General features: G+C 40.7%; 1 protein-coding gene across 1 annotated transcript in view; it reads right to left on the bottom strand.

Annotated features, from left to right (window-relative positions):
• Positions 1–17205, bottom strand: part of CSMD3 (CUB and Sushi multiple domains 3) — a 781433-nt gene that overhangs the window by 197995 nt on the left and 566233 nt on the right. Inside the window, exon 31 of the mRNA XM_038745631.1 lies at positions 12577–12693. Within this exon, the coding sequence (XP_038601559.1) occupies positions 12577–12693 (117 nt within the window). The remainder of the gene's footprint in view (positions 1–12576; positions 12694–17205) is intronic.

The following is a 17205-nucleotide window of genomic DNA, read 5'->3' as shown; positions in this document are numbered from 1 at the left end:
TCTCTAGCCATCAACCCCTTGCTTATTCCCTCCCTCTTGCCTGGAACTCCTGTCCCCTTCAAATACATTCCCCCATCTTCAAAGTCCTACCCCCAAAAATCTTCATTTTCCTGTGTCATCTATGACTTACCTATAATTTCGTTCATTCATTCAATCACATTTATTGAGTGCTTATTGTGTAAAAAGCACTGTAATAAACTCCACTCTAATGCCCCCCATGTCACCTAGAAACTCATACAACCTAACCATTCTGATACTCACCCCACTTCTCAGCTTTCATATATACTCTATTACGGGGAGACAGACAACAAAACAAAACATGTGGACAGGTGTCAAGTCACTAGAATAAATAAAAATAAAGCTAGATGCACATCATTAACAAAATAGAATAGTAAATGTGTACAAGTAAAATCAGTAGAGTAATAAATCTGTACAAACATCTATACCGGTGCTGCGGGGAGGGGAAGGAGGTAGGGCAGGGGAGATGGGGAGGAGGAGAGGAACAAGGGGGCTCAGTCTGGGAAGGCCTCCTGGAGGAGGTGAGCTCTCAGTAGGGCTTTGAAGGGAGGAAGAGAGCTAGCTTGGTGGATATGTGCAGAGATTGTACTTTCCAAGTGCCTAGTACAGTGCTCTGCACACAGTAAGTGCTCAAGAAATATGATTGAAAGAATGAATGAATGCTTATGTTGTTTCTATCCCAGGGCTCTGTGCTGTGCTTAACAAATGCCACAGTAATGCTAATTATTATTATTATCCATCCTTTAAAGTCCAAATTCCTCTAAAGGGTTGTATACACTTGCTGACTCCACTTCTCCAGTCTATTCTGCTTACTGTGGGCAGAGAACTTCACTGAGCCCAGACTGAGCCCCCTCCTTCCTCTCCCCCTTCTCCCCCTCCCCATCCCCCCGACCTTACCTCCTTCCCCTCCCCACAGCACCTGTATATATGTATATATGTTTGTACGTATTTATTACTCTATTCATTTATTTTATTTGTACATATTTATTCTATTTATTTTATTTTGTTAATATGTTTTGTTTTGTTCTCTGTCTCCCCCTTCTAGACTGTGAGCCCACTGTTGGGTAGGGACCATCTCTATGTGTTGCCAACTTGTACTTCCCAAGCGCTTAGTACAGTGCCCTGCACACAGTAAGTGCTCAATAAATATGATTGAATGAATGGAGGAAGGAAGGAAGGAAGGAATGAATGAAGGAATGAATGAAGGAATGAATGAATGAACTAAGCACTTCTGAAAGTACAATACAACCGAGCTGGTAGACAAGTACCCTTCCCCAATGAGACAGAAAAGAATACAAATAGATAACCTGTGGATATGTTTCTAAGTGATGAGGTGCAGTGAATATACCAAGCACACAAAGGGTAAAGATCCAAGTTCATAGATAATGCAGAATGGAGAGGAAATAGGGGAAAGAAGAGTTAATCAGGTAAGACCTTATGGCTTTGAAGGTGGGGAGAGTCACAGTAAGCGCTCAATAAATATGATCGAATGAATGACTGAATGGTGGTCCGGTGTATATGGAGGGAAAAGGATTTCCAGGCCAGAGAAAGGACAAGCAGTGGCAGGATGGATGAGATCAAAGTACAGTGGCAATCTGGAGCTAGAAGAGGGAAGTGTACAGACTGTGCTGTAGCAGTAAATCAGTGAGCTAAGGTGGAGGGGGGCAAGCTGACTGAATTCTTTTAAGCTGATGGTCAGGACCCATCTGAGGGTCACACTTGAAGAGTTTGGGCTATAGTCTTGGCTCTGGGAGGGAGAGCCCAGCAGAGCCCTACTCATTCCATAAGTAGTGCTTAGCAAGTGGAAGGCAACCTGCTACAGGTCAAAACTCACCCATGCTGGGCAGCAGTGGAATGGGAGAGAGTTGAGGGCTACGCGTAGACTCAAGTTTACTGCCTGGAAGGTGGCAGTGGAAAACCACTTCCATATTTCTACCAAGAAAACTCTACGGATGCACTACCAGAATGATGGCAGATGGAGAGCGGGCATTGTGCGAGACATGTGTCCGTGGTGTCACTATGGGTAGGAAACAACTCAACAGCAAAGGACAAGACAAGACGGTCAGGAGTTTCTGTTTAATGTGGAAGTGGATGGGCAATCACTGGAGATTCTTGAGGAGTAGGGAGATGTGGACTGAATTTCTCTGTAGAAAAATGATCCAAGCATCTAAGGGAAGTATGGACTGAAATGGAGAGAGATAGGAGGCATGAAGGTCATCAAGACCAACTTGTACTTCCCAAGCGCTTAGTACAGTGCTCTGCACACAGTAAGCGCTCAATACGATTGAATGAATGAATGAATGAATCAAGAAGGCAGGTGCAGTACTCAAGGTTGGATCATCATTATCATGATCAGTTGTATTTTTTGAGTGCTTACTGTGTGCAGAGCACTGTGCAATAAGATAAGTATGGCAGTAGTTTGGACGAAGGGGAAACTAGGGATACTGTAAAGGTAGAATTAAAAATAATTTGGTTTGTTTTAAAACGTAAAAGCAAAATATAGTTGGTAAGTGGCAGGCAAATTAAATCACATGACAGTAAAATTAAAAAAGAGAAACATCTGCATTTTAATTGTAATCAGTGCACTACTGCAGTGTAAAACAATTAAAGATCATTACAACATCCCAAAATATCAGTGGGGGAGTGTCAAAGATGATGAGCCTTGCTTGTTTACAAAAGTCTCCCTGTGGCATGCTATGTACTTTTGTGAATCATTTATCTAGCTTAAACCTGTCAGTCTATGAAATATTGCCACCTCAATTCCATACTACAGAATAATGAAATATTGAAAAGTACACCAATGATTTTTCCTCAAAAAAAATTCCATGGGAAGAGAAATATCACAATAAAATAACCTTTCTTTTCACATTATTAAATATTTTCAGTCCAAATCCAGCATCCATCTTATTATGCTTACATGGTTGAATAAAATTATTTACCTTTACTATAATTTCAGGGGGATACTCTTAACATGTACATTACTTACATGGTAAACACCTTGAGCATGGTGATCATTTCTACTAATCCTACTGCATATTCCCAAGCACTCAGTTCAGGGAATGGCATATGTATGTATTATGTAATAATAAGTTGGATTTCATTCCAATGCTAAGCACTGCGCTATGTGCTGGGGCAGCATGGCTCAATGGAAAAAGCATGGATTTGGGAGTCAGAGATCATGGGTTCAAATCCCGGCTCTGCCAATTGTCAGCTCTGTGACTTTGGGCAAGTCATTTGACTTCTCTGTGCCTCAGTGACCTCTCATCTGTAAAATGGGAATTAAGACTGTGAGCCCCCACGTGGGACAACCTGACCACCTTGTATCCTCCCCAGCGCATAGAACAGGGCTTTGCACGTTGTAAGCACTTAACAAAATGCCATTATTATTATTATTATTATTAAAAAATCTGATCAGATGCAAATCCTGTTCCAAACTGGACTCATGGACCAAGGGTTAGAGAAAACAGGTGTCTTATCCCCACTTAACAAATGAGAAAAAAAAATTGAGCACAGAGAAGCTAAGGCACTTGACCAAGATCAAACAGCAGGCAAGGTGGCACAGCCAGAATTAGATCGCCGGTCTCAACTTTCTTTCTGTACTTTTCATGTTAGTCCATGTTGCTTCTCACTATGAAAAAGTAATCATCGTAACATTCAGCCACTGAAAAGCCCTAGGAATTCACACTTTCCTGAAAAAGACTCACCTCCTGTCACAGGGATGGACTGATGAGCCCCCACACATTTCCCTCTCTCCAAGCCTTCCCTTGCAGATCATATCTTAAAATAACACTTGACTGGTGTGCTTCACTAATCTGTTGAATTGCTTCTTAATCCTTTCAAAAGTATTTCCTTTAACCCTGTAATTATACACAGACACTAGGGGAATCCAAGGCATAGGATGAGCCCTCCCTCCCTCACACCCCTGAACATCTTACTCCTTACTCATCTCATATTTAGGTGACCAAAACTGCATTATTTCAAGCATGGCTTAGATGAAAATACACACAGGGTCAAGTTTCTCCTCATGTATATGTCACTTAATTCTCCAAGCTTTGGCAGTAGCTGTCTGTATTCTTTTCTTGCTAGTTTTTGGATCCCTGCTGCTAGAATGAAAGCCGGCATGGGTGGTCAATCAATTGAAGGGCAGGTGAGCTCATGTGGTCAGCAGGGACATAGAGGAGTGAAATGACATTGTAAAAGCATGTGAAAACAAGCAAACAAAAAACATGTAAAGCCTTTCCCCACAGTTGGCTGCCAGAAGGGATGCACGGCACTGGTACCAGTGTCCAAATGCTAACTGCCTGCAGGGGAACTGGGCAAGAAAATGTGGCTTACTGAATACCTACATTGTATTTTTGGAACAGTGCAATAGAGGTAAAAACCACAATCCCTATCCTCAGGGACCTTGCAATCTAATGGTCCAAAAGAACACGTAAGTGGGTCATTTTAGAAAATCATACAGCTATTATGTATGAACACCATATTATGTATAAACACCATGCATTTCCTATACTCTCCAATAGTTTGTTGCTGTCCAGAAGGCGTGACAGAACACAGGTATTTAAAATAAATTCTACAGCAAAGGCAACTATGCCCCTGGAAACCCCTTGAGGTCAAGGATCATATCTATTTCTCCATCACACTCACCAATGCACTTAATACAGAAGTGCACTGCATAGAGTAAATCCTCGATAAATATAATCATTTGATTAAATGATTATTTCTAGACTGTGAGCCCACTGTTGGGTAGGGACCGTCTCTATATGTTGCCAACTTGTACTTCCCAAGCGCTTAGTACAGTGATCTTCACACAGTAAGCACTCAATAAATAAGACTGACTGATTGATTGATTAATTGATTGGAAATTTAGGTTCACATTGCTTGCTCTTGAGGGCAGTAATCATGCCTACTTTATTGTACTCTCCCAAGAACTTAAGTACAGTGCTCCGAATAAAGTAAGTTAAATACCACTGATTGAATGCAGGTGTGTGATTTTGCAAAATTTACTGGCGATAAAAGCTCCCAAGAAATTTACCTGTGAGCGGGATCAAAGAGGAACTGACTCTGTCTTCTGCAGTTATTTCTAAATTGAACCTAATTGGGGGGGGGGAGGAGGCTCAATTTCTTCTCAGGAATTTTTCAGCGCTTAAAACAGCACCCAGCACTTAGAACAGTGCTCGACCCATAGTAAGCGCTTAACAAACACCATCATCACCATCATTATCCAGAGCAGAGATTATGAGAGATAAATTCCTGAGAAGTAAATTTAAATTTAGAAATGCACCCTGGTAAGCAGCAGTTCTGCTCTCCATAATTACCACCATCAGGGGATGTTGGGAGTTCAGGTTACTGCTCTGAACAATTCTTTGCCAAACACTCACAGGCCACAATATTATGTAATTGTTTTACACTATGTTGAGCATTTGTTTTGCACCAGGCATTGCACTAAGCTCTGCGATAAAATCAAGATCATCAGACTGAACATAGCCCTTCTCTCACATGGGACTCTCAGTCTTAATTCCAATTTTACAGATGAGGTAACTGAGGCACGGAAAAGTTGTGGGACTTGTCCAAGGTCACAGAGCAAACAAGTGACAGAACTGAGATTAGAATCCAGGTCCTTCTTACTCCCAGGCCCATGCAATTTCCACTAGATAAGGCTGTTTCTCAGGTAAGCTTGATTTTCCTCACACTATATCGGAAACTCTATTCTCCCAGCACTAGAAGCAGGCAACAGCTTTGACTAAGTTATTGGTAATTTTAAAACACATGCCAAAACATTTTGAATGATTCCTCAATGACCGAAATCTATACTGGCTGAATTTCTGAGGGCTAATTGCACAATTAGGCAACCAGTTTTTAAGAAGCTGAATAATACATATGTTGACATATGCATATATCACTACAGCACTGCGACATGGTGTTTTCAATGTTCAGCAATTTTATTTCATCTTTAAACTTCAACTACTTCAATAGCTGATTTAGACCTATTTCAATACACACTAATTTATGATAAAAGAAAAGCAAAATATTTCATTATTTGATTTGGACCTAATTCAATATACAACTAATTTATGATAAAAGGAAAACAAAACATGGTTAATTTCGAGCTACTTTAAAGATCTCCCAAGATCTCCCAGCCTCCAATCTTTCTCATCCCCATTCTTCCCCTTCTCCATTCCTTACTTCACTCTGCTGCCTGGATGACTAGAAAATAAAATGCACATGTCTCTATCCCTCAAAAATCTACATTTTTTTTCCCATTCCTCTTCAATATCAAGCAGAAACTTGTAATGGCCTCAAAGGATGCATTCACCTCTCGACCGCTTTCTCATCATTCTTCTTCCACTACACCCCAGCTTGCATGCTAAGTTCTTCAAAAAACCAACTTTTTATTGTGCCTCATTCTTATCTCTTCCCTTCCTTTTTGCCTGGAACATTTTTCCTCTTCGAATCTGGCAGACAATGTCTTTCCCTATATTCAAAGCTCTTCTGAAAAGACATTTCCTTCAGAAGGCCTTTCCTGAATAATATTTCATCTCCCAACCTTATATACCTGCCAAGTTCCTCTTCAGAATTTCTACATAATTCAATACTTGGGTACTCACACCTTCCACTCCCTCTTAGGCAATTTAAACTACCTAAAATACATTTTCCTGTCCATCTCTGCTTCCAGTTTGTAAATTATTCGAGGGTAAGGATCATGACCATTAACTCTGTAAGGTTATTATGTTCAGGGAAAATGTCTGCCAATTCTGTTATAATGTACTCTCCCAAGCACTTAGTACTGTGATCAGCACATAGTAAGTGCTCAATAAATATGATTGATTCAAACTACCGTATTCTCCCAATCAACTTAGTACAGCTCTTGATACAGCATATGAACTCAATAAACAGTATTGTTTGCTTGCATCATCCTTGACTCCACTCTCAACCCGCATACTCAGCCAATTTGATCAATCAGTCAATTACATTTACTGAAGCAAGCTGTGTTCTGTGTGCCAAGCTCGTTTAGGAACTTGGGGAAAACCAATACAGGAGAGTTGGTAGGCAGGTTCGCTGCCCACAGTGAGCTTAGTCTAGACAGAATTACAAGTATTAAAATAAGTTACTGATAGGTGAACCGGAGAAGATAAGGATATGCACATAAGTACTGTGGAATTGGGCGCAGTATTGTAAAAATAGATGGAGAATGTAGAAAGAGGTGAAAAACAGAAATGAGGACTTAGTCAAGGAAGACCTCTTGGAGGAGATGTGATTTTAGTAGGACTTGAAGGTTGGGATAGAAATAGTCTATTGGAGTGTGAGTTATCGCCTTGTAGACTGTATATTCACTGTGGGCAGGGGACATGCCTCCTAACTCTGTTATATTGTACTCTTCCAAGTGTTTAGAACAGTGTTCTGTACACAGTAAATGCTCAACAAATACAATTGACTTCAGACCACAGGTAGGATATGGGTGAAGGGATGGTCATGAAACAGACAAGATCAAGCTACAAGTAGGTTGGCACTAGATGAGTGAAATGTGTGAGTTGGGTTATAGTAAGAGTGAGGTAAGGTAGGAGGGGGACAGCTGAGTGAGAGCCTTAAAGTCAATGGTAAATCAATCAATTGCATTTATTGAACACTACCATGTGCACAGCACTGAAATAAGTGCTTGGGAAGTATGATGTAACAGAATTGGGAAATATGTCCCCTGCCTACAATGAACAGTAAGAGTTAATATTCCATTAGGAGGTGGATGGGTAGCCATTACAAGTTTTTGAGGAATAGGGATATGTAGGCTGAATTTTTTTTCAGGAAAATAATTTGAGCATCAGAGTGAAGAATCGACTGGAGATGCAGGAAGCAAGAAGGTCATCAAAGAGGCTGATTAGTTGTCAAGGTGGAATAGAATAAAATTGGATAAGCATGGTATCAGTTTTGATGGTGAGGAATAGGTAGATTCTTAACATCTTGGGAGAGTTAGAACTGATAAGATCTGGTGACAGATTAAATATGTGTGATTGAAAGAGAAAGATGAGATGAGGATAATTCCAAGGCTATGGATATGTGAGACAGAGAGGATGATGGTGTCAGCAGTGACTGGAAAGTACGGGGGCCATGGTGGGGGCAGGATTTGGGTGGGAAAATGAGGAGTTCTGTTTTGCATTTGTTAAGGTTGAGGTGCCAGTGGGACACATAGGTAGCAATGTCCTGAAGGCAAGAGGAAATGTGATATTATAAAAATGATAGAGGTCTGAATAGAGATGGTAGTTGAAGCCATGGGAGTGAATGAGTTACCTAAGAGAGTGAGTGTAGATGGAGAAATAAAGGGGATTGAGCCTTGAGGGACTCCCACAATTAGGGGATGAGAGAAAGAAGACAAGGCCAGCAAAGGAGATTGTAGGATTAGCCAGAGAGATAGGAGAATGAAGAGAGAACAAAAATATCAATGAAAACAAAGATAGACAATATTTCTAGGAGAATGAGATTATTCAGATTGAAGGTGGTTGAGAAATAGAGAAGGATTAGGATAGAGCAAAGGCCATTGGTTTGAGCAGGAAGGAGGTCATTGGTGACCTTAAAGAGAGATTCTGTGGAGTAAAGGGAGCAGAAGACATACTGCAGAACTGGAGATGAGGAAGTGAAGGTAGCAGGTGTAAAGAACTCTGATGAGCATGGAAAATAATTGTAGGAAGGACAAGGGCTGATGCCAAGGGGTCCAGTGACTTTTCTTTTTGTTCAGGTGAGTTACTTTAGAGTATTTGAAAGCATTGGGGAAGGAGCAATTAGAGAGTTAATGGTTGAAGATGGCAGTCAGGGAGAGAAGAAAGAAGGGGGCAGTGTTTTAGTAAGAGGCGAAGGAATGGTGTTGGAGGCCCAGATGGAGGGCGATAGATTTTGAGAGGAAGAGGGACAGTACCTCCTGGGAGAGTTGAAGAGGGAGAAAGAGGAGTATGAAACTGGAGAAATAAAGGAGAGATTGAGAGAGATCATACTTGATGGATTCAATTTTATCAATGAAGTAGGTCATTGGGGGGAAAGATAAAGTCACCAGGGGGTTTGAGGAGTTAGTTAAAAGTCTGAAACAATTAGCTTGGAAAATGGGCATTGGAGTCAAAAACAGAGAACTATTGTTGCTGTAAGGAGGGGAGAACAGAGTTAAAGGCAGAAGAGAATAAGCTTGAGATGGATGAAAGTTGACCTGGTGCCTACAGTTCTACCAGCAGTACTCTACAACTCAAGCATAAGAGTAGAGGAAGCACACTGTGGAGGTGATCCGTGGCTGTGGGTTGGTGCAATGATATTGACAGAGGGACTGAGGTGTGAGGGAGTTGATTTCTGAGGCAGAAATGAGGGTGTGGGTTTGAGCATCAAGAGAAGGAAGGGAAAGTAAAGAGACCAAATGGGACATGATGACTTTGGAAAATTGGAGGGAGTCAAGAGATCAGATGTCTCTTTGGGGGAACAGAAGAGTTTTGGAGATAGAGGGTGTTGGAGAGAAGGCAACGCAGAGGTTGTTGTCAGAGGACACAATTTCTGAGTTGGTGAAATTCATATTGTCCAGTGACTTGAGATGATGAGATCAAGCATGTGTCCTAACTGTTGAATCACCCAATAGTGTCAGTTCTACCTTCACAATATTCCTAGGATCCATCCACTTCTCTCCATCCAAACTACCAAAGTGAATAGTACATTTCTTCTAAGAAAAATGTAATTAGCATATAGCATTTTCATAATTCACTACCATGAACACTGGGTAAAAGTAATATTTATATTTTCTGTAGCTCCTTGGATGACTGCAGACAAAAGAAATGGAATAGGAATAAAACCAACCTGTTAACTTGTCAAAGTCTAGATTAAACAAGGAGTTGTGTACCTAACTGGGTCATTTTCAACTCGTGAATGGATGTTTAGGAATTCAGTCTTACGTGGGACAACATTCATAAATAAATGTGATTAAATGGCCCCATGATAATCCAACAGGAGTTTGAAGAAAGAGAATAAAGAGTGGTGAAAGGAAATGGATCATGTTTCTAGAGAAGTGAAGCAAAATGGAATGGAGAAATACCAACACTATGAGGATCAGAGAGAAAAGAAAAAAGAACTGGAAATTGCTATCAATATTGCCAAAGTAACTGTTTTGAAACTGGTTATTAAGCATTTTGGAATATAGCTCTGGATTATTCATAAATAGCATGTGCTTTTTCCATGTGCACTCATGTATTCCTTTCTATGTGTGTTTAAAACATAACAACATGAATGGGTTTTGTGATCATAACCAATGATTTCCTACTTTCCCATTTTAGCAGTGATTCAAAGGAGAAGATTCAGCTTCCAAAAGTTTCTAATATTTTCAAAATGCAATTGATTTACAGGGCATGATTTGATGACGTTAATAAAATGTTTGAGAGTTTAAAAATTCTTTCACTTTTTATTTAATCCAGGTTAAAATTGGGTTAAACCTGCAGGTTTTATTCTGACTTACATTTTCCTAACATATATTCAGATTTCAGAAACAAGATTTCCAAGCAAATATATTATATATATATTATTGTATATATATATATACATATATATGTTTTGAAATGTGTTTTCTGAAATATGTAATTTCATGAATGGAGAAATGAGTGTACGACATCCCACTTACTTAAATATGGAAGCTTATTTGATTTACCACATTGGATTCTATCATTTATTCCAAATTTACTCAAGACTAATCTTAATTTTGAGATGAGGGCTGTATAATTAGACTGAGAAGATGAATTCACACATTACAGTGATAAATAAATACTATTTCTGGGTATCAGGTGCCCAAGGAAACTCCAGATACTCATCATAGTGGAGAGAAGGAAAATCACTGCTGTCTCCTCCACCCCCTAACCCCCACCATGCCCTTGATTTCCCAGATGTTACATCTTAAAGAGCAGGATGATTCTATCAATCGCCATGGAGATGTGGAAATCTCATCACGCTAAACTGACATAAGTTGAACATGAAAATTATAATGGGCTTGTAAAAATGATAAGTTCATTCTGTCACTGAAATTGTTAAGGAAAATGAGTACAAATTTTCTAGGTTTAATTTGATTTCAAACAAATGATCCAGGGCTGTAAACGAGGTTAAATCTGCTAAAACACCAAAGGTCCATATCCCATTCATTAACCAGAAGAATCTAGATCAACACATAGAACGGGTACCCGATTCATGTGCCTTAGGCATCTTTAAACCTTTTTGCTAAATCAGTGAACATGATAGTGATGGGAGGCCTAAACTTCCAACCTTTTATAGGTACCCAAAGTTTCTAATTAGAAACCAAGAGCTATGGTGCTACTCAAAGGTTATAGAGTCCTACTGTATGCCATCAACTCTGAATGGACAAACTTCCTGGCTTCTTTGATCTCTAAGTAGAGAATGATTCAAGTTGACCCAGTTTGTAGTCCTGTTTTATATGAACCACCATGAAATATTGATTTCTATATTTAGGATTAAGATGTAAACTAGAAACCTAATTGGCACCTGTTCTGCTTGTTTTGCTACATGTAAGGTGCTACAGTGTGGCAGGGCAACATTCTAAAATTCATTAAGACCTTTGCCAACCTCCTGTTCTGAAGTTCTCAATAAAACCTCTTTGTTTTAGAATCCACAGAACTTCAGCTGGATTGAGACTCAGCAAGGCCAGATACAAGGTCTTGTGGATGCAGCAGAGAGGAGCCCCAAATCTCCATATGCCCAAATTTGCACCTCCTTCGCTTCTTCAGACCATGCACTACGATACAGATGTCTCTACTAGATATTACCAAAGCTGCTTTTAGTCCCTTAACGGAAGAAAGAGTTGGGAGAAAGGGAGAGAGAGAGAGAGAGAAAGGGAAAGGAGAAAAGAGAGACCAACTGGATGACCACTGAGTTTTCCTTGAAGATGATGGTCAGAAGTAGTTGCCCATTCTACCACCTGGTTGAAGGAGCTTGGGATCTCACATCTAGAATCTTTTTCATGCAAGTGAAAGGGCTTCTAAGTGGTCTAATCAGAGGATGTGAAGCTAATCACAGACACCATTGTCTGCACTATATATTATTTTCTGTAGCTAATGGAGGTCAATCACTTCTGGGGATAGGGAAAATTTCCCAAAGAACATAAGACCCATAAACTGTCTAGCTATTTGTTTACCTTTGAGACTGGCTGTTATCTTGCCCCTTTAACTGGGTTTACTATTTGGCCATTTCTTTTTATTTCTGATTTGAAGGAGTTCCTAAATTGTAAACTCCATGACTAAAACAGTTTCAAGCTTATGAGTTCAATTTATTTAACATGATGCATTTTAAAATTAAAAACAATCCTGTTTTCATGTGTTATATTGTTGTTTACCTGTATTATTATTCATAAGTTCACATTGAAGACATATCCTTGGAACTTTTACCACTACATAACACTCACATATAAAGTCATTACCCGTTAAATATTTAAGTAGCACTATAGGCATATCCAGAATCAAATCGAAGAACCTTTCAAAACAATTGTGCAATCCAGCCAAGAATGCTGGGTATCAAAGTGGTAAAGAGGATAATTCTACTCACCAAATTCCTTGGGAACTGCTATAGAGTAAACACAGTTGTGTCCTACACTGTAGTTTTTGGGATAATTTGGTGATAAAACGGTGCCTTCGGATCCTGTCGATCGACTACCGCAGGGAGCTAGAAGATAAAAATTATAGTTAACTTTATTTTGCACATACCAAAAAGAAACTACATAAAATCGCTCTGTGTTGAGATATGAGTCTGGAAAATATGGTCAACATAGTTCAAGAGATGAAATATGTATTTTCCCATCTAGCGAAAAGATGTGTCCTTAATTAATTTTCAGAAAGCAATAACTGCATTGCGAGGCTGAAACCCACAATCTCAAATGTTAATTAACCTATAAACAATTGTGATGGGTTCCTGATGGGCCTCAGATCTCACTTTTGTTCCCTAGAAAAGAGCTAGTAACTAATAATTACAGTGCTTGTTAAACACTTATTAATTGCCAGGCACTGTAGTAGGCGCTGGAGTACATAACAAGCAAATTGTATTGTACATAATCCCTGTCCCACGTGGGGCTCATGGTCTCAATCCTCATTTTACAGATGAGGTAACTGAGGCACAGAGAAGTGAAGTTACTTGGACAAAGTTACACAGCAGTCAAGTGGCAGAGCTGAGATTAGAACTCATAACCTAACTCCCAGGTTTGTGCTCTATCCACTCTGTCACCCACATCGCAGCAGCAACATCACACATCTCTTGACTCCTGCTTGTTTTGGTGCCTCACCCTCCATCTGTCTCCTTTCTACATCATGTATGCGGGTCCATTAGGAGGTAGGGCTAGCCCTCAGAGGGTCACTGTTAAAATTACTAAAGATTCTGAATGCCCACACACTCTGAAATGCTTCAGAACATGGATGGCCCATGGGTCCAAGTATCCCAGGAGCAAAGTCTGCCCTGAGTTGGCACAATTCTTGATTTGGGGAATGATAAGAATAATTGGGACACTTGCTAAGTGCTCATTATGCTCCTGGTGCTGGTGCAGACAGAAGATAACCAGATGAGACACAATCTCAGTCCACATGGGGTTCAGAGTTTGTCCAGGAAGAATGGGACAACCATCCATAATCACCTCAGTCCCCCAAATCATGGCTCTGTTAAAGAACCCTCCCTTAGGATTGGGAGGAAAAACCCCCGGCCCTATCTTGGGACTCACCAAAACAAAACAAACAAGCCTATTTAGAACCAACTTCCTCAGAATGCTTGCCTGTTGGGATAAGCACTTGGGCTTTCTTTGAGCCAATGAGACTTTGGACCAGAGCTATGGAAAACTTCTAGACAATGCTTTCCCTGAAACACAGAAAAAGCACAGAGCACTACTGAGGGGTTAGTGGTTTTGAAAGTGGAAAAATAAAGGTGAAAGACATGAAATGATTTAGGTAATCTTCCTTGAGCCCATGTGAAATTTACTTTAGGATTGCAGAAGGCTGAAAAGGGTAATGTGGGACCCTGACTGCAATGACAGCATACACAGCCTGTCATTAGTTCTCCTATATTCTTAAACTATTTCTGTCCTCCTTGTTTTGGCTTTCCAATTTCAGATCACCAAAAGGTAAGTTTGAGTTTCCTCCTGTTATCCATTCCCCTCATATCTCTCACTGTGGCTGAGGTGATTATAACCATCTTGCCTTGTGATGTTGAGTAAAACCTGTATATTCATTCATTCATTCAATCATATTTATTGAGCGCTTATTGTGTGCAGAGCATTGTACTAAGCACTTGGGAAGTACAAGTTGGTAACATATAGAGACGGTCCCTACCCAATGGCGGGCTCACAGTCTAGAAGGGGGAGACAGACAACAAAACACATTAACAAAATAAAATAAATAGAATAGTAAACATGTACAAGTAAAATAGAGTAATAAATCTGTACAAACGTATATATAGGTGCTATGGGGAGGGGAAGGAGGTATGGCGGGGGGATGGGAAATGGGGGGAAGGGGAGAGGAAGGAGGGGGCTCAGTCTGGGAAGGCCTCCTGGAGGAGGTGAGCTCTCAGTAGGGCTTTGAAGGGAGGAAGAGAGCTAGCTTGGCGGATGTGCGGGGGGCATTCCAGGCCAGGGGGAGGATGTGGGCCGGGGGTCGACAGCGGGACAGGCGAGAACGAGGTACAGTGAGGAATTGCGGCATCTGTAGGGAATCTGGGTCTGAAATCCATTGAGAAGGTTAGACAGTACTACAACTCTGAAGACCTTTAGGTTGAAGCTTAATGCCACATTGTTGCCCTATTCTAAGTTTCTCAAAGAGTATGTGGGCATTCTTGATTTGAGATTCTACTTCCTCACCTATCACTGCATCATTAGCTAGTTAGTTGCCTAGGTAACCGAATTCTCCACAAGTGTTTAGCCCTTTTTGTCCAAACATAGTTTGGGATGTATATAACTTTGGTTTTCTTTAGACAGAGCAGTCTGCAATAACTCAATGGCTCGGTAAGGTCATCCCCAGTTATTTACATGACCCGAAGCCTATAGTTGCAACCTGCTACCCCAGAAACCTCACACTACCACCCCCACGAACATCCAGTCTGTGAGCTCCCAGATCAAACCTTGGAAATTGATCCCTTGCAACTAGATATGGCCTGTTGGCTCCAGGCACCTTGTGCTGTGACCCTTTCCTCATAACCTTCATACTGTCGAGAAGCTGCACTCTCTTGGGACTAGAGCCGGAAAGCTGAAGCACTCTGGACTAGGACTTCCATTAAAGTCCTTTGAGGCTCTTCTTTGATTCCTGCACCCTACCCCCTGCTCACCATATCCCTGCCCTCTTTCATCACAGCCCCAAATTACCCATCCCCAGCATCACAATCTGGAGGCTCACTCCCATCCAACCCTTCCATATCTCGATTATTCCTTTCCCCAGTATCCCATTCCACAAGCATATCTAAATATAGCCTGTGAGCAAACTCCCTTTCATGCTCAACCTCTTCTTTACCCAACTAGGTACTGCTTCTCCTCACTTTCACGGAGACCTGGCTCATTTCAGGTGATACTGGCTCTCCTGCCACTCTCTTTTGAGGGACCTCTCTGTCTCTCACCCGCCTTGGCTCATGAGGAAGGCAAGGGAAATCAGACTAGTCCCTTGCTCCCTATGCTGCTTTTGCACAATCCTTTGGAAGCCATATCATCTGCTTAAATTCTACCTGGAACTAAAATCGTTAGAAGCTGCCATCTATTCTCCATTCCCCAGAATTCACTAAGCAATTTGTAGTATGTCGATCCATTGATCATCCCATATGCTTTTGGAAGGTTCTACTCCCAGAGTTTTTCTTCCATTGATGTGGTCAAAAGAACATGCCACTAGGCCACACTGTGATCTGCAGCCTCATTGGGATTACAGAGCGTTTGATTTTCAGTAATTTGTCCAAAAGCTTGTACAAAATTACAGAAGGGTAAAAATCCACTTACCCAGGCATATAGGCACCTTGACATAATACACATATAGGAGAATTGGTAAAGCAAGAAAGGAGTCCACTGGATGGACACAATAGGAAGAAAAAACAGACTGGTATATAGTCAAGAGTACAGCACTATATGTGAAACACATCAGAATTATTTTATATCTATATTTCAGTAAGAATAGTTACAATAATTAAGTGATTACTATGTGCCAGGCACTGTACTAAGCACCGGGATGGGTACAAGCAAATTGGGTTGGCCACAGTCCCTGTCCCACTTGGGGCTCACAGTCTCAATCCCCATTTTTCAGAGGAGGGAACTGAGGCACAAAGAAGTGAAGTGACTTGCCCAAGGTCACACAGCAGATGAGTGGTGGAGCCGGGATTAGAACCCATGACGTTTTAACTCCCAGGCCCATATTCTAGCCACTATGCCATACTGCTCTTAGTAGAGAAGAGAATGGACACTTTGTTAATAAAAATCGTTAGAGGTACGGCATAGTGGATAAAGCATAGGTATGGGAAACAGAAGGTCATGTGTTCTAACCCCGGCTCTGCCACTTGTCTGCTGTGTGACCTTGAGCAAGTCACTTCACTTCTCTGGGCCTCAGTAACGTCATCTGTAAAATCGTTTTTCAGATTGTGAGCCCCTGTGTGGGATAGGGACTATGTTCAACCTGATTAGCTTTTATCCACCCAGCGCTTAATACAGTGCCTGGCACACAGTAAGCACTTAAAAATACCACCATTATTGTTGTTACTGTTATTATCATTATTATTATTATCATTAATCACTGTATAAGTATTAATTTAACCCCTTAACCAGGATAAGGAGATTGATCAGAGACTATTGGATGTGACTGGCGAAACAAAACTAGGGTAGGTTATATTACTGTGGGATTTAAATTACTCATCTATTGTTTGGTCAAAGAACACAACAGGATAGGCTATACGACTTTTGGAAGAGATTTAGAGAAACAACAAAGAATGACAACACTAGAATAAGTTTTGAATTGTGTGGACAGTACTTGATTCAAAAGTTATAAAATGGGAAAGACAGGCCGCAACAGTAACCTCAACTTGAAAATCATTTCCATTTTCTTCTTGGACATAAAATTTAAACACACCAAGATAACATTTATGTACCTATCTGTAATTTATTCATTTGTACTAATGTCTGTCTCCCTCTCTAGATTGTAAGCTCATTGTGGACATGGAATGTGTCTGTTATAT

This window comes from Tachyglossus aculeatus, chromosome 4 (genome assembly GCF_015852505.1).
Source record: "Tachyglossus aculeatus isolate mTacAcu1 chromosome 4, mTacAcu1.pri, whole genome shotgun sequence".
Lineage (NCBI taxonomy): Eukaryota > Metazoa > Chordata > Mammalia > Monotremata > Tachyglossidae > Tachyglossus > Tachyglossus aculeatus.
The sequence above is the reverse complement of the archived record's forward strand: the minus strand, read 5'-3'. Positions and strand labels throughout refer to the sequence as shown.